Source organism: Clavelina lepadiformis, chromosome 5, assembly GCF_947623445.1.
Source record: "Clavelina lepadiformis chromosome 5, kaClaLepa1.1, whole genome shotgun sequence".
In the NCBI taxonomy this organism is placed as follows: domain Eukaryota; kingdom Metazoa; phylum Chordata; class Ascidiacea; order Aplousobranchia; family Clavelinidae; genus Clavelina; species Clavelina lepadiformis.
In genome coordinates, this window is record NC_135244.1 from 11,079,783 (window position 1) to 11,107,363 (window position 27,581).

Genomic DNA, 27,581 nt, shown 5'->3' on the forward strand with positions numbered 1-27,581 from the left:
TATATTTTTCTGCAGTTCTAGTGCTTTTAGCAAGCTATTGGTACAGTAGTTTGTGTGTGACTAAGGTTAATTTTAGTTGGTTGAATGATGCCAATGTCACAATTAATTGTTGGTTGTCTCGTCGATGGTTAATTAGCGCGATATGAGCCAACTTAAGGACAATCTTAGTTTGCTAGTGGGTTATGTTTATTTCGCTTCCATAAACCTACTGACTTCTGGAACAAAAGAACATGACCAGCAGCATATGTACAAGTTATATTTGTCGACCCTCAATAATCACACTTAATGGTTCAGCTGTACAAGTAATGCTCACTCATAAATTGTCAGTCAATTTTTAAAATCCCTCTGCGTCGCCATCTTTGTCTCTCCTGTTTCTGTGCGATACTCCGTTCTCTGTATATATTCGCTACCATATTTATATAGCCAACTTGCTGAAAAATCTCGATCATAGAGTTTGATTAGACAGTAGGGTAACACGTGACTTCTTCTTTGGTCGGTAGCATTGGTTTCCCCACGGTTATAACACATGTTCAGGTTAATTGTACTTGTTGGAATGGGAGGAGTTGGGCGCCAGGTAATCTACACCCCCATGACCTTCTTAGGCTTTATCATGCTGGAAAATGTCCTTTTTCTGTTTTTCTTTGAATTTGGTTTCCAGATCGTGTGATAGCCGATTGTTTGCTTGACTATTTCTGCAGTGTAAGTCTTTGCCATCAATGATATGTGGCTGTCCGAAAACCTTCCGAATACGTAGTACTGGTCACGTGATGCACTGGGTGACTTGTCACATGTGCTTTCACAAACTCATATTTTAGATCAACAACTGCATCTCAAACTACTTCTTACTTGAGTAGTTCAAAGTGTTCTACTTTCTATTTCATACTTGAGTAGATTTAGACAACAATACTTCTACTTGTAGTGGAGTCGATTTTTTCCAGAGTAACAATACTTCTACTTACGTAACTTTTGTAGTTACTTTGACCATCACTGGATCCTTCTATGGCAATATTAAAGTTGGGAGCTCATGAGGCTATTATTTATTTAATACAGTGGTTCTCAACCTTCTGATCTTGGCGGACCCCTTTTGGTGCTGTCAAAGCAGTTGGCGGACCCCTGAAGTTTAAGCAAACTAAGGGTTCTGAGACTGCACTTAAATGTTGCTTTGCTTAGTTTTACTTAATAGTCTTGGTGCACAACTGCGCTATTCATTCACAATAACATCAAACTATGCGGATATTTTTATTTATTTCAAAGCGTTATCTATACCTTGCTCACAACAAGCTGCTAGTTACAAGCTAAAACTGAGAAAGCGATTATGTGCAATCTCCAGCAACTTAAAATCACTGTATCCAGCTGTCTTCTCGTATAATCCGCAATCTAGTGCATCACAATAGGCCTTCCCTGCGGGTGATAAATCTCAATAAGCTTTCGTATTGTCCCATCACAATAGGCAATTAAGCAAATGTTCCAGCCTATTTCAAAAAGCAATGATAAACAGCAAAAAAATTTTAAAAACTCGTACTTTATGTTGCAAATTTCGAAGTTCTCAAGGACCCCCTGAAAACGTTTCGCGGACCCCTGGGGGTCCGCGGACCCCCGGTTGAGAACCACTGATTTAATATATGAGCAGTCATTGGATTCAGATCTAATTTTCGAAATAAAACGACACAACAACATAACCTCGCTATGCCGGAACCCGAATTAAAACCTTTTGTGTTGACCTTGTGTGAATTAAGTGGCAAGGTCCAGGTCGCCAGATACACGTTGGGCTTACGCAAGTTAAACCGCAGGCTAATAGGGGCGTAAACAATAAGTTGAAATAGTTGTATATCATCTGAGTGACAGTTTATTTGAGTGACAGTTCATTTGAGTGACATACAGTAATTATAGCTCATTTGAGTGACACATTGATAAGTACTGTTTAATTCATTTGAGTGACACATTGATAAGGAGTGTGTAATTCATTTGAGTGACAGATTGACATTTGTTGTTTAAGTTGCAGTTGTTGTTAATTAGTAAGTACACAGATGACAACACACAGAAGACAAAGTTTAGAAAACTATCCACAAAAAAAACAACTAAGAATCCTCAACCATCTCGTCCAATTCTTCTGTTAGTTCCGCAGTTGGTCCGATCTTCAAATTACGCGCAATTCGGCGGAGGAATACTTCCTGTGGAAAGTCTTCTTGCTGGGAAAACAAATTTCCAATGCGGGTTTCTTTTTGCCTTGTCATACGCGATCGGCGCAATGGTGTCGATGCACCAAATTCAAGGCGAAAGAGTTCTTGGGAAACTCTATCATGCTCGCTTTGAAATTCTTCAATTATTTTGAAAATGCTTTGGTGGTATCTGTTGACAATTGCATTGAAGCGCTGATGCCAGGCCTCCTGGATGTTATTTGTACGAGCAAGACCCGATGGTTGCATTACTGTAGTTTGAACAGTACTCACCAATGTGTCACTCAAATGAACTGTCACTCAGTTGAGCATGAGTTATTTGTCACTCAAATGAACGTTAAAAGAACGTGTCACTCAAATGAAGTGTCACTCAGTTGATCAACTACCGTTGAAATAAGTCCTGTTACGTGGAGATCAGCGTGCTCCAGCCCATGCTGAAGTCATACCAAAACGTAATAATACATAGGCTATAAACATTTTTTATGTTGTCAAACCAGCATAGGTGGGCAGTACCGCGGTATTAGTAACGAATTATTGTACCGCGGTACTTTTTCAGTACCGATACCGGTGCCGTCGATACTTGTGAAAAAAAAGTACCGAATCTCTGTACCGAATTACTTTTTTCAAGAAATTTCCGTCGGTCCCGGTACTCGTTACTTTCACGTGATTATTTCAATATTTTAACAGGTATATTTTCAACAATAGGCTACATGTTAATTGATCCATTAATCAAGTAAAATTGCAAGCGATTAACGTCACATATGTTTTGACCTGGAATAACCTTTACCAGGGGCATAATAGCGGCAAACACTCCACTTGCAGCAACTTCTTTTACACAAAAAGTACCGGTACCGAGTACCGACAAAGTACCGAACTACTTTTATAAAATAGTACCGAATACCGGAACCGTCGGTACATTTTTTGCCAAGTACCAGTACCGACTGCCCACCTCTGCACACAAACTGCCTGAAATAAGATTTCTACTACGTTAACACTAGAAGGACGGCAATTTTCGTATACCTAGAAGGACGGAGTGCGTCAATTGACGCAAAAGGTCAAAACGGCGCAAATCTAACGTTTTTTGTTGAGAAAACTGTGCTGTTGCTCCGAAAAACTACTTCTATCGCACTTTTTTTCCGCAAGTCGCAACGCCAGGTCAAGTGAGGTGAAAAAATTATCGCAAGTGACGTTGTAACCTCCTTGAAAAAGCGGAGCCATGAGTTTCAGTACAACGTCGGTGGGCACACTCACGTGGGGGCTCCAGGCTCCTTGCGTCATCTTTTCCAACGTAAGGAAAACCGTTGAATAAATATTTGTTTTCAACGTCAACTGCCAGCCAGAACTTTAGACCAAACTTGTCTGGTTTATTGGCCATATATTGGATGAACTTGCAGCGTGCCTTACACGGCAATAGTTGCTCATCCACAGTTATCTTCCACTGTGGAATGAATGCTTTTTGGCAGTTTGATATAAAACTGTTCCAAAGTTGTGAAGCGAGTGCAAATTTATCATGCAATAGATTCCTACGCCTTTCCGTCTTCAGATCGAAGCGAAGGAATCGTATGAGCTCCAGAAACCTGTCTCTTGCCATGGTTTGGGAAAACATCGGACATCCCCACGACCTCCCCCACAAACTCTTCACAGGGAAGTTGCGCCCTCCTATCACGCCACGAGCAACCACCAAGCCGACGAATTTATCTAATTTATCTAATTTATCTAACTAAGAAACTCTTACTACACTTACGCTTCGATAAACTTCAAAAATTCCGAAATTAGGCTGCGCTTGTGACGAAACTACTCTGTTTTGCGGAAAAGTCGACTTGCATAGTTTGTCGACACGTTTGTCACACCTCTGTGTTGGCAGCTGTGACCTAATTCGATAAACCTGTAATTATCAGCAGAAAGAAAACAATGCTCTCTATCGCGAGAACTGGTTTTTGTACTGTGAAGTAACAATGCGTCAATTGACGCACCCCGTCCTTCTAGGTAGTGACCACGTTAATTATCTCTACCGGTAAAATAAAAACTTCATATTCATGGGTTAGCGTCATTACGAATCCATTTCTCTCAGCCCTTATATTCATCCTGCAACTCCTTGCCATGATGTGGGCCCTCTTCCATACCATCGGGTTTATCCGATCGTCTCCGCACCATTTGCAGTATGCCCTTTCCCTTGTATCCCGTATCCGCGCTTGGCGCCACCAACAGCAGGCACCAGTTGCAAGTCCACAACTACCACAACCGTTGCCCTTACCTCGGCGTTCTCGTGATGAACCGTCTCCGTCTGGATCTTCTGATGACGCGCCGCCCGCTTCATCTTCTCGTGATGATTTCGCAAACACCCACACACTTTAAGTTTCACTATGTGTATCACCTTGCTTTTCAATACCGTTAATGTCTTGTGCATGTACAATTTTGCCGTTTTCCCTTGTCGCCGCTTTCAATTTTGTAACTGTTTTGCTTCGTTGCATGCTTAGTAGCTTATTCTTGTGCTTGTATCGTTTTCACTTTTCCCGCCTTATTGCATGCTCACTATTCCCGCGCATGAAGTTAGCTGTCTCAACCCACCTCAATAGGGGGAGTGCAGTTGCAAAAATTTACCCTCTACCCCTTTAGTTTCTCCACAGACTTTGCTGCCAAAACCACTTCAGTATGTCGATGGTACCTGATTCATCCGCTAACGTTCAAATTGACGAAATCACTTCAGCTACTGCGATGATTCCCGACTCACCCGATTCACCGGATCAACAATCATCTCCCGCTTCGTATGTACCGATCGTCAGACCTGGGGAGCAAGGCGCTCTTGCCCCCATGCCCCAGAGCGCTGATCTAGCAGATATACAAGCTACGGTATTACAACCAGTACATAGACAATTTCGGCCGTTTCGAACAAACGTTACAATGCCGACCATTGCGGTTCCTGCGCCGCCAACCACTTCGGCTGAGGATCTAACTTACTACTTTGGTTCCAGCAGCTGGATGAACTGTTCCAGCTGGTTCCTAATTTTCATTTATGGAGCAAAATCCTTACCATGGTAGCAGCCACACCTGCTTTCCACATGGGCCCCTTGTTGAAGTATATGTCCGACAGAGTTAACGACGAAACCCTGGAATACGAACAGTTCAAACAATATATGCATGCCCGGTTAATCTTGGAGATACCCTCCCACATGTAGCTATATTACCATCAATTATTTTAGCATATGTTACAGTTCATTCATTTGTATAAGCTTATAACTTCAGCTTGTTGTTTGTGCTTGCTCGCCATTGCCATCTTCAGTACGTTACATTTTAATTGTTATCTTTTTCCTTCCGTAGCGGGGGAGGAATGTGGAGGCCTGGGTGACCTTTGTAAAATCATTACGTCATTCTTAGAAATGTGTTTTCCAGAACAATTGGAGTTTTTAAACCTTCAGTTCCGCCACATCATTCTTAGGAAAGAGTTTTCCAGCTAGTAATTGGAGTTCATAAAACTTGCCTTTTCAGAACACTGCAAACATCGTTGGTATATTTGAAAACTTGCTACGAATAACTTCGTGTGAAAGCTCCCTTTTAGTACGTTACCAGGTCGCTTCCAAGAAACTGTTTCCAACTTTAATCGAATGTAATTTGCATTGCAAACGCACTGTTTTTCTCGTTCACACGCTTTGAAATGTTCATGCTTTTTTGTCATATATTTCCGCCACATCGCAGCACGTTTTATAAGCTTGAACTTCTGCGCGAGACTCCCGAAGAGCCTCAGACAAACGCAGACGCAGACGTGAAGTTATAGACATATGTAATACCGTGCTACTGTAGTCGTGGTGATTGCAAATCAGTAGACATCGTGTAAACAGTCGTATGACTTGTGTTCTTGGTTATTTGTAATATTGAGAAAGTGTACAGCACCTACAATAAAAGCCTTTTCTGGCAAACGGTATTTGTCATAATATAATAAGAACGTTCGGCCGTCAAAAAGGTTAGAGAATTCTAACCGCACGCAACAATAGAGTCAGATACTAATGTAGTAGGTTAACTAAGTCAATAACGTAAGCTAAGACCGATAAAACTCTGTATCTGCATCTGTCGGCATCAACCTCTGCATTCTAAACGACCCCAACCTCCACACGCTAGTGACCTCTACATTTCACGTCAATTGACGCGCCCCGTCCTTCTAGTGTTAATTCAACTTTGTTTTGACCATAGATATATAACCAAGTGTTGTGGGTTATGTAGTAATCAAATATTGGGACAAATGGAATGCTTCGGTTTGTGTTGAGTTACACTTATAGTTCATGGTTACATGGTTATAGTTTGAGTTGTTCTGGCCATATTCAATGAGTCTCATATCTATCGGTAGTGAAACCTTTCGAATCCAGAATTCTGATATTATTAAATTTGCGTTGAACTCGACAAAATTTTTTCATATAAATGTTCATTTTTATTGTCATCGCAATATATTCCTATTCCAGCAACGACTAGAATAACATTACAAAATAGCAACTAGTATACTAGACTGATGAAAGTCCAAATTAGACTGGGTTACAGTAGAAGGGTAATAATAATAATAATAATGAATTATGTTGGTTGTCAACCCATAATAATGTACACCGCTTTTCTGGTTATTACGGGAAAACAAATCACAAGGAAACAAATCTGTATTGGAATGGATGTATATGGTAACTGAACTTGACAGGTTGACCTACTTCACTACAATGTTTGCTTGTTGAAATGTTTATTGCGGGTGATGATATATGAGTCTCATAAGGTCGTTGTCTGCCTCTCACCCTCAGACTTAGTTGTACAGCTTAACGCTAATTGCCTTGAAGATGATGACAAAGTTGTCTAACTTGACACTGAACTTCTTCAAATTGAATTCAACAATAGTTACACAAGAATGACAACTGTATATACTGATTATATTGAAGCTTCTTTGAACGATTACATTTGAACAGAACATTGACACAGCAACAGCATAAAGTTGCTGCTGCAACCATGTTGCAGCTGTAATTATCTTAGCACACGAATGAATGAACAACTGTGAATAATATTACTGTACTACTGTAGTTGGTATATGCGTAGGATATATAATATATATAGTATATATGGTATATATAGTGTATAATATTTATTGTTATAATTAGTAGTATATATAGTAGTAGTTATTGCACATACATGTAAGACGTGTATGATTTTGACATTCTGTAAATAAGATATCTATGACTACACGTGAGCTGTGGGACAACCAAAGACCAGAGATTTTCCTTCATTTTTTATCATTGACTGTGGGAAAACAAAACAAAACGGAGTGACTATATTTCAACTTCGGTAGGTTGCGCAACTAAAAGTTAACGATAAGCGGTTAGTTATACTATGATTACCACCAGAGATAATAATCATCAAATATAAGGTACAACTGGTAATAAATAGAACTTTATTGTCTGCTTTTTGTTTTCTTATTTTAACTTTAATTTTGGTGTGCATATAGGCTAGGCGGTTAGGTTAGGACCGTTAGGTAAATGGGTATGCAAAAGTTATATAGGGTTTAATTGAAGTTAGATTTAGATTAGATGGTAGACTTAGTTTAGGTTTAGGTTACTATGTTATAACATTTAATTTAGAGTAACAAGCAACCATGAAAAATAGCTTTGAACGCAACATTTTTCAACAGTTGATATAACTCATCAACTCATGCCTGAAAAGAAAGCGATTTCGCATTTCCTAAAAAGTTAGCACACAACCACTTGAATGCCTGCCAAGCACAAAATTCGCACTTCGACAATGATTTTTCAAAATGTGGATCCTTTAGCACTTCTCTAATTTGAGGGCCCACGAAGATTACTTCTTTTATAGGCTAGTTTTCCTTGGCTTATATGCTAGGAAACTTTTTGCAGAGAAATGTGAACCCATTAGAATTGCACTTTCCCATTGCTTTAACAAAATTCTTCGTCAAACCCAGCTTGATATGAAGAGGTGGCAAGAGAGTTTTCTGAGGATCTACTAGGCCTAGAGCAGGGGTCGGGAACCTTTTTGGCGAAGGAGCCATGAAAGCCACATATTGTTAATTTTATTTCCGTTAGAGCCATATAATATTTTTCAACACTTAATGTAACTAACGTGTGCATTTTTAAGCAAAACCAACTATTTTAGACAACAGTAAATGTCTGAATTTACTCTTTAATAACATGCTAATTACTGTTAATGCGATTTCTGGTGCTGCATGGTACAGAAATTACAAAACTACAAATAACAGAAAAGTTTTATTCGTAACAATTGTGCTAAGAAATGCCAGCTTAGATTTATCTGCGAGCCAGATGCCGTCATCCAAAGAGCCATAGGTTCCCGACCTCTGTACTAGAGGAACAGTTAAGTACGATTCTCTTACAGGCCTGCAGTCTCTTCTGATATTATGCTCTTTGGTAGCCTAGCACGGCTGTTCTACAAACACAGGAAGCAGCAGTGTTTCGTGAATCCTCCCTGCATTCCCATCAAGATGCCAACGACTTTGAGGTCTCCGCAAATACTCCATTTGTAAGCATTGTACTAAATAGCTTCCAGAAGGACTTCGATACTTTCATAACATTCTTTCAGATGAACAGAATGTGCTATAGAAATAGACGGTTATATTTCCATTGTGCAACAACACAGCTTTCAAACTTCTCTTCGAAGAGTCAATGAAAAGTCGCCACTTATCAACAATGTGTGCTTCACCCAATTTTTGAAACAAGTCATTAATATTGTGGCAGTAGCAAAGAGGTCCGTCTACTGTGAATGCTGCGGCCAGGTCCAAGTTTCTTCATCATCTTCATCAACTTCATCAGGAACAGATTAAAGACATCCATGAGGAGGAAGCGGAACAGGAAGTGAAGCATCATGTGGTACAGGTCTCCTCATTGAATCTAAGTTGGGATATGCAATTTTAATTTTTGAAAAATACCCTTTTACATTGACAAGGCAAAATAGCAGTCCTGAATGTGGTCTTTTGGTTCTCGCCATATCATGGAAATAGCAAAAGGTATCCATGACGTTCGTTTGTGTAGCCAATTGTGTAAACCAGTTGAACAAGCTGTACATATTTGATGTGGTGCCCACTTTTTGTCTTGGTCTCCTAATGGGCAGCCAAAGTACAACTTTTACACATATTTTTGATATCTCAAGTGATACTTCGTTGCTTGCCTTTGATTGTAAAACTGACACAAACACAACAAAACAGATCGGGATTGTTCTTGCACTTTCTTGACATAACAAAGGCAGAGTAGCAGTTGACTAAATGTAGCACAAATAAATCTATTGAACAGTATACGTTACTACAATATTGAATAAAATCTGCCATTAACAAACATTGTGAAAACCAAACAGTTTATTTCAAATTTTCTGCTGCAGTGCTATAAGCACTATCTACATGTGGAATTAACTGCTCAATATACCACTTATTTTGCAAAAGGTTGGCAAAAGATTCTCTTTATAATAGGCTAATTATAGCTTAACAACTAAAAATTTAAAATGCAAATATCTCGAAAACCTGATGTGCTAGAAACAAAATAAGAGCATTTTCGGAATCAGCGTTAAAAGCCCTTCAAGAATCACCTAATCGCATCTCCGTTTAAAATTGGCTGTTGACCAGTGTAATATTTAAAGTCTGGCACGGTAGTAACATATTGTACAATATATTTTTCTGTAACCAAAGTGCTAACTGCCGATGTCAAGAAAAACCAAATTTACTAAATAAAAGGTCACAAATGTAAATGCATGAAATAATCATTTATTTTACTTGTAACCTTTGGAAGAAACGCAGTGTTTTCCAGTTGCTAAAGAAAATTTACATATTACGCTAAGAAAAGTTTACATGTCTGAGAGCATTAGCAAGAATTAAAACTTAATAAGTTTTAGAATTTTATTACAGAAGCTATAGATTCTACAAGCAAAAAAGTAAAAAAGCTCCATATGGTGGCAAAACGTCACAATTTCAGGGGTTACAGAAAAAAACATGGCAACATCTGTGTCTGTTTCTTATTATTCTATCCATTATTTTTCCAAGTGAGGTATTAGCCTAGCTCGACTCGATAATATTGTTTATTTTTTGTCATTCACTGTGCACCAGATTGGAAAGATTTGGGGTGAGAAGTACCCTGTGCAATGAGATGAAACAATAGCCATTATACGTCATCGTGCCATTAATTCTAAGGAGTGACTATTTGACTAAAAGTTTTCAGTAATGACAGTGTTACAAAGTCACTGTCATTTTATTACTGATATGACGTTTATTCTTCAGTCATTTAATATGATAACAACACTTCATTAGTTTGAAAAATACGGATTTGTATTTGCAAAATAAATGCAAAGCACTTACATTCTACAACGATGGTTTTCAAATCCAGGATTTGGGTCACGAAGGACATTTTATTAGGTCATGTGCTTGTGTTTCAAAACTGGTTATGGCCGTTTTTCTGTTTTTCATTAATAACTGATAAATGAAGTTGAAAAGCAATTTTTCAACTTTCAAAGATTAAGCTGCTCAAAGAGGGTTATTATGAAAAATGTTGTCTGTCTATTTCTGATTTGGTATGCTCAGACGTTTTATGGTATGTTTTATCATACAACAAACAGCTGGCAGTGTGACTGTTTCCCACTAAGCAATAATTTTTTTACATACTGTACTCAATTGCACACATACAGCATGTAACTTACGTCATAATTCCTTTCTGCTTTTTTGTTTATTTATTAATCATGCTTGTAATCCCAAAATCTGTTACACTTTTGTTAGCATTGGGATTAAAGCAAGTAATCGAGGAAAAGTCAATGAGTTAAGTTGATCTCAATGATGAGTTGATAGTACTAACTGCAAAAACCAACATGCTCCTTATTCTTAAAAATATAAGCTATGCATTAAATTTTTCTCCTACATTAAAAAATTGTGTTGTTTTTGTGTTCTCATTGAAAAACATCTACGTCCACTATTTTTCTAACAACGGTTTTAGAAGTTATACGTTTACTTTTTTCTTTGTGTTCAATTTATCACTTCCAGTAAAGCAATATATTCAGTGGAAAGTGTGGAAAGTGGAAAGTGTTTTTTGAAATTACGATTATTTTGCAATCGGGTCCTTGCAGACAATTTTTGAAAATCATAACACCATGGGTTCTCAAAATCTTACCAAATTGACAGCATTTGTAGGTGTTGTTGTGACTAGTTGGATTTAAAAATTTTTTTTTAAGTTTATTTAGCCGTTTTCAAGATATCACATCTCAAAGATTCACCACTAGGTGGCAATTTTTGTGCTAAGTGCCTGACATTTTTACATTAAATATGATATATTTTCATTACCTCGTGCTAAAATTATAAACAAAACATGGTTTTTACCTATTTTGAAGGTGAGGAATCCATTGAAACCATATTTCTTATAAATTCAATGCAAAACCCTCAAATTTGAGGATTAAATTTTTTGCAGCCATCAAACTTAAAATGTTTGTAAAAAATTTCTGCTTGAATTTTGTTTTGAATTTGAAAATTTTAGCTAAGACATAAATCTTGTCTTTTTGCTTGTTAAATTGTGAGGGTGTATTGCATAGTTAGGAACTCATTGGACTTGAGTAATTGATTGGGAAGATTTAGTATGGTTGGTCCTGCAAATTTTAACCATACTGTTATTTTATATGATAAAATAAGAGAGCAATAATCAGTTATTTTCCTACTAAATGTTACATTATACAGTAAAAATGGATATTTATTGTATTTTTTGACATTCGAAAGTGATTTTGACATTTCCAGTTGATTTTGAAACATAGAATTGCTGTTAATGCAACTGTTACCATGTTAACTGATGTAGTTCCAAAACAGAGATCAACTCAATTTATTTTACAGCTGTAATGCTCTTGCTACAATGCAAGTTGCACTATGACTATCATATGAAAGGCAACCTCTTATGCAATGTATTTGATGTTAAACTGCTTAAATGTGTACCGTTAACTGCTTAGTGATACATTGAAAATTTATTTAAAGAGAACCATATATAATGGTTTCATTGTAATCAGTCATTCAAATTTGTATTTTCAATATCCATAGCAATATAAATTGAGACTTCTGTAGTACAGTGTTATACTGTCAATAGTACAGTGGTTCTAAACCTTTTTCTCCATGATCTACTTCTAATTTAGACTTAATCTCCATACTCACAATGTATTTCTAACCTAAAATGAACTAAACTATTTCCATTATAGTGCAGACAACATGTTTAAAAGAGAATAATGACATTTAACAAATTAAACATTTCAATTGCGAAAAAAACATGAAAAATACCCAAAGTTTTATGCAACAGCTTCAGTGCAATATCAGGTTCAATTTTTAAGATTGCACATAGCAAATCTGACTACAGATTTAGCAATCTGTTCTGAGCTTTTGTTTTTACAGCAACCACACATGAAAAAACTACCTAACAGAGAGTGGCTTAATTTGGATAGCTTTGAGGTGAGAGGGTGTGGGGCAAAATTTTTTAAAAATCGAATATAAGGGAATAATATTTTCATTTTTGTCCAATCCATCTAGAATGCATATAGCCAGGGGCAGATTTGTGTAATCCTAATGCGTGCCTTCCGCCCTCCACTGTCAGATTTACAACTAGTCCAAATAAGTCTTTACTCAATGGCTAATCATAGAACGAGTTATGTTGATTGCATGTGTTTTATCCAGCATTGATATTTAAGTAATTTGGGTTTTATGCCATTGATTTGTTTGAAAAAACATGGCTTTCAGATTGATGGGAACAGTTAATGGATTTGAAAGAATTTCATCTGATTTTTTAAAATTTATGCCGGTCTTAGATTGAATCACACTCTGCATTAGATTGAAATTTTGTGTAAAAAAGCTATTTAAGCTTACGATTTTACGCTAATTCTATGTTTTATTCGTCATTTGAAATCATAGATTTAAGATTTGAAAAAAGTATGACATCATTAATTGAGCAGCTGCAGAAACTTGCTCTTCCGGATTGCAGTTTTCATGTTACAGATGATCGGCAGAGAGAGTCCATTCTTTTTGAAGGCAGATATGCGGCAACTTTACAAAAGGATGTTGTTTATGCAATAGGTTAGTTATAATTGAAAATTAGAAATATATATTTTTTCAAGGTATGTTATAATAACAGTTTACCTTAATTCGTAGAAGACATTAATTATTCAAATGGCTTATAGGTGCAATGGCTTTCATTAGTACAGTATATACATCGTGCCAAATGTAAACATGAATAGAGTACAAATACAGTACTACGATGTGATGTGAATAAAGGAAGTTGAAATTGAAATCGCGTCAATGGTCAAATATTTTCAGCAACATGTCAAACAGAGTTTTACCATTAATTTACAAATAAATTTTGTTGCATCATAGTTAATGATTTGAGCACTGTTTATTGTATGTGTTGAATTTGGGTTGTTTCAGGTCAAGCTTGCATGTAACATCATTTCAGATATTTTCATCTGCTTTGCGCCTTGGGATTTTGCAAGTCTTTAGAAGCGTATTCTTTAAAAAAACTATAGTAACTCTTTTGGTTTGTTTATTTGCATGTAACAGTCACTGCTGCTGTTTACTTTATAGTCAATTTTGAAAATTGAATCATAAAAATATCATTATAAAATATTTGGAATGAACATGAAACCAGTATAAAAAAAACAAAGTTATGTTCGAAGTGGTTTTAAGAGACAGTGCACAATTGCCAATTGATTCAATTGCCCGCCTACCACCAACGGTGAGGGCCATTCATTGCTCACCTGCCAAAAATTATGTTGCCTAAATAAAATACTTTTTTACTGATGGTGTACAAAATGTGTTTGTGGCAAAACTGTTGCACAATCCTGACCTACGATTTATGTTGTCATCCTGTGATAAAGAATGTAGTTTTCACTGCTTTCAACAACGGGGTAGCCGTCACCATGTAGCATTGGTGTCGCGGCCTCCCTGTAAGTTGGCGCCTATGGGTGTAGGGCAAGGCAAAAACAACCTTCTTTAATCTTTTTGTTTCACTCAAATTATGTGGTTTAAGACCTTCTGAACTACAAAATAAATAACACTGGTCAACACGATTTTTTATGCCAAAGGTTTGACAACGATGTTAGGCTAATTTGGGGTCGCTGATTTCAAAAATGGCAATCATTTTTCTCAATTGGATCTAGTTTTTGAGATATTTAGATTTTTCACTTTCGGAAATTCCACTCATGTCACACATAACGCAATGCTAGGTTTAAGGTCTCAGCCAACTGTAATACACTTGGATAATAGTCAGTAATATAGTCAAATGCATATAGTCAATATAGTCAATAACACAATACTAAATTAATCAGTGCATAATAAGTCTGTTTTTATATATACAGTCGAAATCGGTTAATCGCATAGTCAATTTGCCAAGCTTTTTTATGCGATTAACCGATGTATGCGATTAACCGATGTATGCATTTCCTACATTTTCTCCGCTATTCTCTTTTTTAAACACCGGCGCACGCATTCTTGCTCCTCCGGCGATTTTTTGGAATGACACAATGCATTATGACGCAACAAGTGAGCTTCCTTCTTTTCGATTTCGACACGTGGTTTGCGCTTTGCGACGTAACAATCCTTAAATAAAAATTAGTCTTGTTGTTCTATTGTGATGTAACGATCCGTAACAATCCTTAAATGAAACGTAGTTTTGTGGTTCATAATCACTGTAGAGAAGTCCTTTTTTTGATTTTTGTTTATTGGTGAGGATAATCTTCAGCAACTTAACACTTCATCAAAGGAAATATGCGGTTAAGTGATACAAGTCTACAAATCAATCAAGAATTCCTATTCGATTAACCGATTTATACGATTAACCCTTATGCGATTAACCGTTGAATTTTCTTCACAAGTGAATGGGAATGGTTTGGGATTATGCAATGCTATGCGATTAACCGATGTATGCGATTAACCGATTTCGACTGTAGTTGCTGGTGAATCGCTTTTTGTATGACTTTCTTTTATGGCGGAAGCTAGGACAATCACGTTGAAGACTCCAGCAGTAGTCTGCCATCATGTTTTTCTCCCATCTGCCCTGGTATCTTTCTTCCATCACCTTTATGTCCTGATGAAATCTCTCCCCTTGTTCTTCAGAAAAATCTCCCAAATTGTCAGGAAATATATCCAAATGGCTGTGGAGATAGTGCACTTTAATGGTCATATTTGCCCCTAACTTTTGATAGGCCTCGAGCATATTTTCCACCAGCTCTGCATAGTTTTCTGCCTTGCGGTTTCCCAAAAAGTTCTTCACCACAGACACAAAACAACACCAAGCTAGGAATTCCACACTATTCATGCTTGTTCCGAAATTTGGATCTTTGATTAATTTGCGAATTTGAGGCCCATCAAAAATGCCTGCTTTCAGTTTTTCGGTTGTCAGCCTTGGAAAACATCTACAAACAATATTTAAAACAATAACCATCTTTATTTAAAGCCTTCACAAATTGTTTCATCAGCCCCAGCTTGATATGGAGAGATGGCAAAATGATCTTCTTTCTTTTAACCAAAGGTTCTTTGATCACATTTGCTTTGCCTACTTCCAGATCTTCTCTTGTGGAAGTTGTGGGCCATGCCTTTTTTACCCAGTGCTGGGTCTTTGCCCTGCTTTCCCACAAGCACATAAAGCAGGGATACTTAGTGTATTCACTCTGCTGTCCAAGCAAAAAGTTCACCATCTTTAAGTCAACACAAATTGACCACTGGTGCTCGGCATAGCAGATCTTCCGTAAAACTAATTTCACATTTTCATACTCTTCTTTCAGTTTTGTTGAATGAGCAATTGCCAGAGATGCAAAGCAGTTGCCATTATGCAACAGAACGCATTTTAAACTTCTGGTTGAGCTGTCCATAAACAATCGCCAGTCTTCCGGTTTGTAGTCTAAAACTTTCATTTTGAGGAGAAGTCCATTTATATCATTGCAATATACAAGGTCTGCATCTTGACGGAAGAAGGGAAGGAGTTCCTCTTCTCTAGTCCGGTACGTTGTTATCTTTGCATCCGTCTTTAGATAGTTCTTCTCCTTCAGCCTGGAAGATAAAACCTCAGATGCTGCAAAAAATAACAGTCATCGTGATGGTTTTGCTGCTCTCTCCATACCATAGGCGCTCCGAATTTTAAGCTTTTCTTCTTTCCATTTTTCGGTAGTCTCAGGCTCTCTATACAGGTTTTAAAAATCTTATTAGGAGCCCAAGGCTTATCTTGATCGCGAAGCTTCACTCCAAAATATGCAAGGTATACTTGCTTGGCAAAATCAGTGATGTTTTTTCTTTTAATCTCAGCAGTATACTCCCCACAAATGTAGCAAAATGAATCTGGGCTGTTTACACATCGACGTCGTGATGAGCTCATATTTATGTAATTGTACTTAATAGGTATAGCAAGAATATATCCTGCACAAAACAAAATTGTTAAAGTAAGCAAAAACATACCCATGCAACTAACCAGTTTCAAGAAGAGTAACGCTTTATACACCTACAACTCGAAAGAACCAAACTTGATGATAGCAAGGTCAGCGATTGCACTGAAGTGCGTTAAATATTTCAAGAAATCAGGAGAAATTAGCGAATTTTTGTCAGTACATCAACAAATAAGGCAGGTTTAATTAATGAGAATTACAATTTAGTCTATTCTGAGGTTCCAACCTGAACACAAACGTTGACGTGATAGCTAAAACAGTGTCAGTAATACCAGAAATAGTGAAAAATGCTGAAATAAAAAAATAGCCATATCTCGAAAACTAATACCAATTCAGCAAAACCAATGCCAAATTCGGAATCAGCGACCTCAAATTACCCTGAATCCGTTTAAAAATCGCTGGCATCTCAAAAAAAAAAATTCTTTTGTTGGGCGGTGATAATAATCAATACTGAGAACATTTTGGAAGAAATTTTCTTCGGAAAAGTGGTAGGTAATTCTATGTCATTTAATCTAGGTCAAACTTTTATGAAACTTGCATTCTTGTAAATTTTAATATCCTCATCACATTCTTTTTGAAAATCGGATCATGTAACCAAAGTTACATGTTTTTGAAAGTTACTAGTTTTGTGTTCACTCATATGTAACAAAATCATCAATCTTGACAAGCTAGTCTGTAAATCTGTATAAAACATAATTCTGAAGTGCAACGTTTTTACATATGGTTAAGGATACAGTAGTCATGTCGCAGGCGGTTCCCTTTGACTTTAACAATGACCCTTGTGATCATAGGCATTGTTGCCAAAAAATCCAGGCACTGCACATCTGGATTTTATCCAAAATTGAGACTAAATATTTTGGAAGCCGATGTCATCCAAAATTGTTTCGGGCTCTTTGACATAAAAACGTCGCATGATTCCTGATAAGTTTTTCACAACTTTGGAGTTTACCGTCAGGTTAAGTAACAAAGTTAAGTAACTAACAAACAAAAAACAATTTACAGAGAAATCAAGCTCTCTGATCGGTAAACTTATTCTGATTAATGTGACATTTTTATGTCACAATGCCTTGAACAAATTTGTCATGGCACTGGGTATGTTCGTCGGGTTTTAACACAAATTGTTCACTTAAAAGTTATCGTTTCCATGCAAGCTTTTCCTAGTCTTTAAGACCATGTATTTTATCAACAAACATGACTCTTTTGATGAAGCAAACAAACCATCAAACACTTTAAGACATCGAAACCTAGAATCCCATAGATAGAAAAAAGGCTGCCACTGTTTCACTGGAAAAAAATTGTACGTTCGAAACTATTTTTCAGAAGTTTCTTGCAAACCTAACTGAAATGTTATAGCACAGTAACCTAAAGCAAACTTAAATCTACCTTCTAATCTAAATCTAACTCCAATAAAACCTTAAACAGCCGAAATCAACTTTTTGCATAGGTACCTATTCTAAACTAACCGCCTGTATTTAACAAGCTGCGTGACCTACAATAAATAAATAGTGAAATAGTCACTTTGTAAAAAAGGAAAGAATGAAGTAAAGCACCTGTCAAACAAAAATGGACGAATCACTTGCACATTCCTGTTCAGTGAAACTGGTGACCAGTTCCAAATTTGAGCAAGTTGAACAAAAACAGTCCTAGGATGAAGATAATGATGACATACTAGTGCGTGACTTAATCACATTCAATCAATCAATCTATCAATCAATCAATGGGTTGCTGAACTTGGTTAGAGAAAACAAAGACTAACTAGTAACTTGCGAAATATTCAATTTTGGTATCTTATGTTGATATCTTATATCTTATGTTCTTTGTAATTTTGCCTAAATTTGTTTGTTATATGTATCAAAAGACCTCGCTTATGTTGAGTCACATGTTTTCAATGGTTCTAAAGTGAATTCAAAACAAAGAGTATAAAAATTTTTTCGTTTGGACCTTAAGTTGCAGTGTTTGATGCCTATTTATTTAACAGACCTTCTGATTACACAAGTTTGCCTATTCAAGGTGTCTCAATTGCATATACGATCTAAAATAAACCTGTCATTTCAACTAGTTGCAGTAAGTTTTATTATAGCTTCTGAAAAGAGAAGAATGCAGGAGAGTCAATAAACAAACATAAGTGCTACCACAGTTGTCATTTACACAAAACAAACAATTACACAGCAAAATACTTGCATTCCTGGTGACATGACCCCTTTTACTTGATCTCTTTGTTGGTCTTGTTACTGGGGATTCACCGTAATTACACAAGTATAGTAATATTGCAAGGTGACCAATGCTATCAAAAAATGTATTAAAATGATCAGGAATGATAGACAACCAATAGTACAGGAGAAAAATATAGCGATGCAACCCATAAAACCTAACTTGAAAAGAGAAATTAATGGATGCTGTAGTTCTTCCATGCTTTGATTAATTAATTATTTTCTTTTCACTTGCAGTTGATAGGTGATATTGTCCATGGCTACTTGCAACAGATTTGCAACTTGCTACAGAGAACATGTTGAAAAGACATACGCTGATACTTGTTTGGTCAATAGACTCTTGATGTACAGGAGCTGGGCTTATAAATATCGGATGTTTTGAATTATGTAGCTATTCTTAACGCAAAAAACATCACAGCGGGAAAAGGATGTTTTGTTGTGTTGAAAACCCTTTAACCACGACGATTGACCAAACTTATCTTCAGATTTGGTTGTTACACATCTGCACATTTATTTTCTGCAATTTATGGAATGTTTGCCATTAGTCCATTACCAGTGCGCATTGTTTTGTACCATTACTGGAAAAACATGTGACATATTTCCAGCATTATACTTATTCTGTGAGGCCATACTGTTCTGTATCTGATAACTTATTCACCTGCTGGCCACCGCATTATAATTATATGCCACAAACATCTATACGAGTGGTTCTTAAACTGGGGGGCATGTAAGATTCATAAGGGGGGCGCGAGAGATTACAAATGTGCATTATCTTCTACATTCTTCATTAAAGATGTGCATTATCTTCTACAAAGCCTCGAATTAAACATTTGGTTTCCCAAAAACAACTACATCCGTCACATTAATAAAAGTTAATTGAAAATAAACTGTTGTTTTGTTTAATGCTTTTTTATTTTGCAATGAAGTGGGGCGCGGATTTTTTAGGTACCGTCAAGGGGGGGGGGGCGTGTGCCAAAAAGTTTAAGAACCCCTGATCTATACAGTATCTGTATTTAAGTAACTTCATACAGTAGCTGTGAGCTTAGCCTAGTGATTTTATAGTTCCTTTCTTGTAGTTTGTTCATAGTTCTGTGTTATTTCATAAGTAATTTACTCAAGAATCAAAAAATCGCAATCAAAAATCGAAAATAAAGTTAACTGGCCTAAATGATTATATTATTTATCATTATGTACATGATTTTTAAAGGCATGAAACACCTTTTGCAAATGTTATGAGGGTTTGTGATGTCAGATCTGTGCTATATTATGTCAGATCTGTCAGATACTAAATTGTGATCTACTTATTGTCAGATCTGTGCTATATGCGAATATTTCTTCATTCGTTTACATCAAAGTCAAAAACTTTCTGAAGAATATTATTGCATAATTTTCACATTTTTGTTAACCTATAATTAGTAGCTGGAATTTGAAAGTTTGATGCAATGTATCCGAGTTCAGCTGGGAATGTTTTATTGGTTGTTTTTGAAACATATTTTGAAATATTATTGTAATTTGTTCATAAATTGCAAGAAATCATATTCTTTGAATATGTGAAAAGGAAAAGAATGAAAAGAAAATGTTTGTTTTCACAAGACTGTAGATCAGTAACAAAGCACGATCACGAAAATTGACTTTATGGTGAACAAGAAAGAGATATTGCTGTAACATTATATTTGTCATGTTGTTCTAGGTTTAAATGGATTTCAGGAGTTATGTGCCATCGATCCCAAGTTTCGCTTGCTGTATTATGAGGCATTGTTTAGTGAAGTATCTGTGTCTACAGATAGATCAATAAATTCGAAAGGTTTCAACAGAAAGCTTGATAAAACTATAAATAGTTTTCTTGTTCATCTTTCTCCCTACTTCCAATTAAAACCGGCTCAGAAATGTCTGGAATGGCTCATATACAGGTAAAGATTTGCTGAATAAGTAGCAGATTGTTTGTGATCAATGTTAAATGATCCTGCTGCTATAAAATTTGATTACTTTTAACATTTCAGTTGTTTTGTGACAGGTTTCGAATCCACACATTTAATGTTGATGCTGTAATGAGATGCATATTACCTTACTGGAATACAAATCTTTTTAGTCGATTTGTCCAGCTGCTAGACATAAAAGAGTCAAAAAGCCAATGGAGTTGGCTTCACAATGTTTCGGTAAGTCGGTGAAGTAATCGGATAATATTAAATTTGACATTACAATTGTGCAATAATAAAATATTATAGTTTTTTCTGAACGTTGAAATACACATACCGACATTTACGCTTGGCTCTTTATCAGGACGCTGACAGGTCAAACCTCAAAGCTGTGCTACATACAAAGTGTCGAAGATCATCATTTTTCCTTCAGTTTGTTTGTGATATGGTTCAAACATTTGTACGGGTAAGTTTTCTTTCTATTCGAGGACAATGTTAAGGTGTCTACGTACACTTAATGGTTTTGTCTCAGCTTGTTTTCTTCTTTCATAAGCAAAATGTTAATGAAATTATCAATACAGTAGACCTCGCATATGACAGACTAGCGATATTCGTCTATTGTATACGATATATGTTTCTATGAAATTCACCCTAGGCATGTTGTGCAGTCTCCGAAGACCACTAGTACACAGTTTCATCTCGCACTCCGGAGTTAATTAGAAGTCATAAACTTGTTCTTGTATGAAACAGAATGCTGTATTTTATTTTCTATCCCTGTCAGCATAATGTTACAAAATCAGAGAAGTTTACATTGATATATGGAACACATTGAGTTTTCTACATATTAAGTTACGAAATTGAGTACTGTTGTAAAGCCTATATGATACTGGAGTCAAATCGGTTATTATAGTTACATTATTTTTAATTGGTGAAATGGTATAACTTCTATAAAGCTTCTTCCTGGTATAAAAAATCGACCATAGGTGGCAAGTATTTTTTAAATCTGTTTAGCCGAATAAACAGGTCACGAAATGCTTTTGCTACACTGTAATTCTGTTATTATGCAATTAACGTAACATACTGTAGTTTAAATATCTTTAGTAAGGAAAGAGAAACGAAATTGTTTAACTGCATATCCTTTTTGTGTGAGGTTTTTTTACCGTTTAAGCGGTCTGCTCTAGAAAAAAGTTTACCGTGAACAGAAGACTGTGTACTCTACGAAAATACACTCTAACAAAGCCATACAAAATTCAACACCAGATAAACTGATTTGAAAAAAATGTACAGATGTTTCTGGGACTATTTTAACAAAGTAGTTTGATACTTTGTCGCTACCGGTACTTTTTGTGTAAAAGATGCTGCTGCAAATGCAATGTATGCCGCTATTATGCCCCAGGTAAAGGTTACTCCAGCTCAAAACATATGTGATGTTAATCGCTTGCAATTTTACTTCATTTCTAGATTAAAAAAGATCAACAGATGCTAAAGTTAATATTAAGGATTAATTAACATGTGTTTTAAAAAATATAATTGTTAAAATTTTGAAATTATCACTTGAAGTACCGAGTACCGGGACAGATTGAAATTTCTTGAAAAAAGTAATTCAGTACAGAGATTCGTTACTTTTTTCAAAAGTACAACTGCAAAAGTGGAATTTTAGCTGTCAAGGTTTGAGAAAACCTAAAAATTGCACATTATATGGCGCAGCGCGCAAGAAAAAAACACATCACATTAAATTTTGGTTTTGTAAATGGTTACAAACATTGGCTTATGTCGATGTTGAAACAGGCCATTACGTTGGTATCGGTACTAACCGGCATTGGTATATCTCTACTCAGCATTATTAGACAAGACGATGAGTTAAAATATTGAATGTTTTGAAAGCCCCTTAAAGAGATCCCAGGCAAAGAAACACAAGTCAAAAAAAGAATGTGTTGGTCAGACAGCAACTGTTGAATACTGGGTCTAGTCTTAAAAGAACAAGTAAAATATGAGGTGAAAGTTTAACATTGTTTACTGCAATCAAGGTCAGATATCAATAGTGTGGTGCTAAATCACTATATATTGCAACAAATAGGAGAATTCAGAAATATAAGGATAAAATGGCAACTTTCTACAACAGGGTTAGCTTAGAGATTTCGCTTAGTAGATTTTATGTTTTTTTAACTCAAGTTTGTGAGTGTGAAAACCCTGTGTGAATCCAGCTTAATTCATTAATTTGGATAAATTTACTCTATTTATTGTGTTTTAATAAAAATGGCAAAATTAACTGTTTTCAGTGAAGAAAATGGAGTTAATTATTAGAACTTCCTGAAAGAACTTGTCATAGTATCTTACATCAGATTTTTGTAAAACAACGTTAATTGTTATTAGTTCAGTTTTATTGTAGCGTAACAAATTATTCTATTCCACACAACTCTATTATTGAAGTTTGTAGGCAATGTTATTGATAATAACCTCAAGAAATTTTTAATAATTTTAGCAAGAAGTACTTACCATTATATGATGGAAAACCGGCCTGCACAACTGTACAATGTGTTTGTTACATTTTTTCATGACGTCAAGATAATAGAAACTAAAGCAATATCTATACAATGCTTCCTTGATTATCCGGTCTAGTTAGAACAACGTTTTCAGAAACATGACCGGATAAACATAAAAAACAGATATATAATTGAATTGTTACATTTAAGTCAAAACGAAATGACAACACAACACATTTATGGTAGGCTATACAGTACAGCAGAGGTCGGGAACCTATGGCTCGCGAGCCATATATGGCTCTTTTGATGATGGCATCTGGCTCTCCGATATAATCTAAGCTGGCACTTCTTAATTAGCATCTTAATTATCAATATTGCTGCAACTTTTTTTGTAACTTTCCATAACGTAACAATCCTTTCGTAACAATTATGCAAAACAATAGATGGATTCGTAACAATTGCGCTAATGCTAATGTAACTTGAAACCTTGAACTTCTTTAGCAAAGTATTTCAGTAAATCGAGTTGTTTTTTGAGAGATTATTTTATTGAACAGAGTTTTGCTATTGCAGTAGATGAGTAGACTATTATAATAGTAGGAATCATTATCCTTGTGGTAGCTGAGACAAGTCGTTGTGAGGTAAAGAATAAGAAGATCCCACCCTTTTTTGTATAGGCAAAGCTAATTTTTAGAGCACTACTGAGATGTCTAAAAGAAAGAAAGATAAAGAGTATCGTACATTTCAGCAAGAATGGACAGAGGAATTTGCCTTTGTCGGGAGAACAGATTCTGCAGTGTGTCTAATATGCAATGATAAAATTTCGTCGATGAAACGGTCGAATATAAAACGGCATTTCGACTCGCGTCATGCAATGTTTGCATCAAAATATCCAGCGGGGGATAGCAGGAAGAAGGCGTGCCTAGAACTGCTAAGCGGAGTGCAAGCACGTCAGCAGCAACTACGTGCATGGGTCCAGCAAGGTGACTGCAATTCGGCTAGCTTTGCTGGTTCTTTAGCAATAGTGAGGAACGGAAAGCCATTCACAGATGGCGAGTATGGTAAAAAATTTATGCTTGATGTGGCTAATGAACTATTTGAAGACTTGATGGCATGATGGCAAATCAAGTGGAGGAAACACAATTGAAGGACATAAATGTAGCGGCATACTATTCCCTCGCTTTGGATGAGTCGACAGACGTAAGCCATTTATCCCAGTTCAGTGTAATTGCAAGGTACGTTACGGGTGACATAGTGCGCGAGGAAAGTCTTACTGTCTTACCAATGAAAGGAAAAACAAGAGGGGAGGATTTACTCAGATCTTTCCTTGAGTTCGCTAAAGAAAAAAATCTGCCATTGGATAAACTTATTTCAGTGTGTACTGATGGTGCTCCCTGTATGGTGGGGAAACACAAAGGATTTGTAGCGCTTCTTCGCGAACATGAAAATAGACCCATCCTAAGTTATCATTGCATTCTGCACCAGGAAGCACTTTGTGCTCAAACGTGTGGCAAACAATTTGGTGAAGTGATGGGTGTGGTCATTTCGGTGGTCAACTTCATCGTTGCCCGAGCTTTAAAGCATCGCTGGATGAAGTTGGGAATAATTATCCCGGTCTGCTTTTGCACAGCAATGTGCGTTGGTTGTCAAGAGGGAAGGTGCTCAACCGTTTTGCAGCTTGCCTGAGAGAAATACGGACTTTTCTTGAAATGAATAACGTTAAGCATCCTGAGCTAACTAACAATGACTGGCTCCGGAAGTTTTACTATCTCGTGGACATGACTGGACATTTAAACCAGTTAAATATGAAAATGCAAGGCACTGGAAATACAATATTATCTCTTCAACAAGCAGTGTTTGCATTTGAAAAAAAGCTTGAGTTATTTATTTCGGATATTGAAACAGGTCGTCTGTTACATTTTGAAACATTGAAAGCATTTAAAGATGCATTCATAGTAAGCAACCCTACTCAACAATTTAATATCCAGCAGCTGGTTGGCTTCACAACTAATCTTCTGCAGTCATTCAAAGAACGCTTTGAAGAATTTCGGGAGCGCACTTCTCTTTTTAAGTTCATCACTCATCCGCATGAGTGTGCTGTGGACGAAGTCAACTTGAGTTACATCCCTGGTGTTTCCGTCAGAGATTTGAGTCAGAAATGAAAAAACTTCAACCCGTAGACCAGTTGATTGTCAAAGTCTAGAATGAGCTGCCTGTCACGTATCACACACTGCAGAGAGTGTGTACTGCTGTCATGACCATGTTTGGCTCCACGTACGCATGTGAGCAGTCGTTCTCGCACTTAAAACACATCAAGACCAACCTACGATCTCGTTTAACTGATGGAAGTCTTAAGGCTTGTATGAAGCTTAACCTCACCAAGTATCAACCAGACTACAAAGCCATCAATAATACCATGCAACACCAGAAGACGCATTAACTGTAAAAAGCGTTGTTACTGAAGAATAAAGAGTAAATTCACACTTTTACTGTTGTCTACAATTGTTGGTTTTGCTTTAAAATGTACATGTTAATTGCCTTAAGTTTAGAAAAATATCATATGGCTCTCACGGAAATACAATTAAAAATATGTAGCTTTTATGGCTCACTTTAGCCAAAAGGTTCCCGACCCCTGCAGTACAGTATAAAAAATACAGTATAAAAATGATGAAACAAGAACTCCATCTCAAAACTTTAACAATTATGCCTACCTGTCGTGTACAGTGTAGTTACAAATCGGCAGCTGATTCACCGCTGGAAAGTAGCCCCTGATTGTTTTAATAATGATGTAATAAAGTATATTATTGCATTGTACGGCATTGTGATGATTGGATTTACGGTGAAGTAAGTTTCTCGGAAACGATTCGTCCAACGGCTAGTTAAAAAGCCTTCTTATTTTAAAATGCTGTAGCAAAATAGAGCGATAATCGAATTGCCGGTTAATGGAGGAAGCACTGTATTGCAATTATTGTGGCAAAGAGATCAAGAAAGTAAACTGTTTTTTGTTACATATAAATCCTAGTAAATAGTAAACCATAGAGCGATCTTGTGTTCTGATTTTGCCAGGCGCAGTCACTTTAAGAAACGCTTTTTGGTACTTTTTTATACTTCATAATTTTGTCTAAGTTCCAGGTTTTTTTTGCACAGTTGCACGTCCTGCACAAACAAGTTCATTGGCAGTGGTTGCATTGCATTCCTGATATTTCTAGCTGTGGCAAATAATTTGTCATGTTTACTGTTATTTTTTAATGTGTTGGAAATTGTATAAAATGTAGCTTAAAATTCCTTTGTCTGTCCTTCTAGCTCCATTCCAGTGAGGAAGCATGGCTATGTAGACAGATATTGAACTTCTTCACAAGCATGATTTTAGCGATTGTGAACAACCATGATGACATCTCTGAAATTCATCTTCTTCATCTCATGCCAGTCATTTTAAAAGTAAAAAAAAAATTTATATCATAGAGTAATATCAGATATTATTGTATTTTTACAGCAAACACTACTGTATAGTATACAAATTGCATCCAACAGGTCCAATCCAATCCAATAGAGTGGCGAGCTGATCAGGGGTATAGGGCAGTGTTTCTCAACCTTCCTTCTCCCAGAACCCACTTTCGTTATAAAAAAATCAGATGCCCACAGAGTTCAGTACATTGCTACATTGACTGCAGTGCTTGATGTGTATATTAAATATGCATTAGAGCTCTGTGATTGATGCTGGCAATGGCTACAGATTTGTTTGATACGACTGTAGGGTTGTGCAAAATAGAATAATTTTCTTTTGAATCCTATTTGTGAATAGTTGTACATCAGTAACAATTACACTTGTTTTCACAAATACAGTATGTGGTATGAAAGACTATGTGAGGTTCTTTTGTGAAATTTTTGCTGTTAGTTGTCCATTTTCAGTTAGTTTGAGTTATCCATTAGTTGGCTGAAAATAGTTTATTTGAGCATATTTCATGAAATATATAAAAATATAAATCAGAGTAAAACATTGTTCAAGTGAAACAATTCAAGTAAAACATTGAAGGATGAATTCACACAGACATTTTTACCAAAAGAATTTTCTGTTTGTTCAACTTAAACATTTTGCTCCCTCAATTGCTTAAGTTAAACAAACAGAAAAAGCGCCCAAGGGGAATCTCTGTGGAGATCCTTAGTACAAAGTCGTCATTTAAATGTTCGTTTTTCTTTTTAGTTCTTGATATTCTTCTATGCAGATAATTGTTTTTGCTCCCGTGTATAGCTTAACTGCAGTTATACTTGCTTGACTTTGCTTACAACAAATGACGTCAACATTTGACCTCGTATCTTTCAAAACTAAACGCAATCTTTAAAAAATTTTGCTATCTTTAACACTTAATCTTTATTTGCAATGTC

At 36.3% G+C, this 27,581-nt stretch overlaps 1 protein-coding gene and 1 long non-coding RNA gene across 2 annotated transcripts in view; one reads left to right on the top strand and one right to left on the bottom strand.

Annotated features, from left to right (window-relative positions):
* Window positions 1-240: 240 nt before the first annotated feature.
* LOC143461055 (uncharacterized) lies at window positions 241-1,741 on the bottom strand. Its single transcript, XR_013117990.1, has 2 exons — window positions 847-1,741; window positions 241-739 (listed from the first exon to the last, which is right to left on the bottom strand). It is a non-coding gene; the product is annotated as an uncharacterized LOC143461055 (long non-coding RNA).
* Window positions 1,742-13,031: 11,290 nt separating this feature from the next.
* LOC143461267 (HEAT repeat-containing protein 1-like) overlaps window positions 13,032-27,581 on the top strand; it is a 76,945-nt gene continuing 62,395 nt past the window's right edge. The window contains exons 1-5 of the mRNA XM_076959121.1: window positions 13,032-13,236; window positions 20,493-20,712; window positions 20,817-20,958; window positions 21,083-21,184; window positions 26,502-26,636. Coding sequence (XP_076815236.1) covers window positions 13,047-13,236; window positions 20,493-20,712; window positions 20,817-20,958; window positions 21,083-21,184; window positions 26,502-26,636 — 789 coding nt within the window. The 5' untranslated portion in view covers window positions 13,032-13,046. The remainder of the gene's footprint in view (window positions 13,237-20,492; window positions 20,713-20,816; window positions 20,959-21,082; window positions 21,185-26,501; window positions 26,637-27,581) is intronic.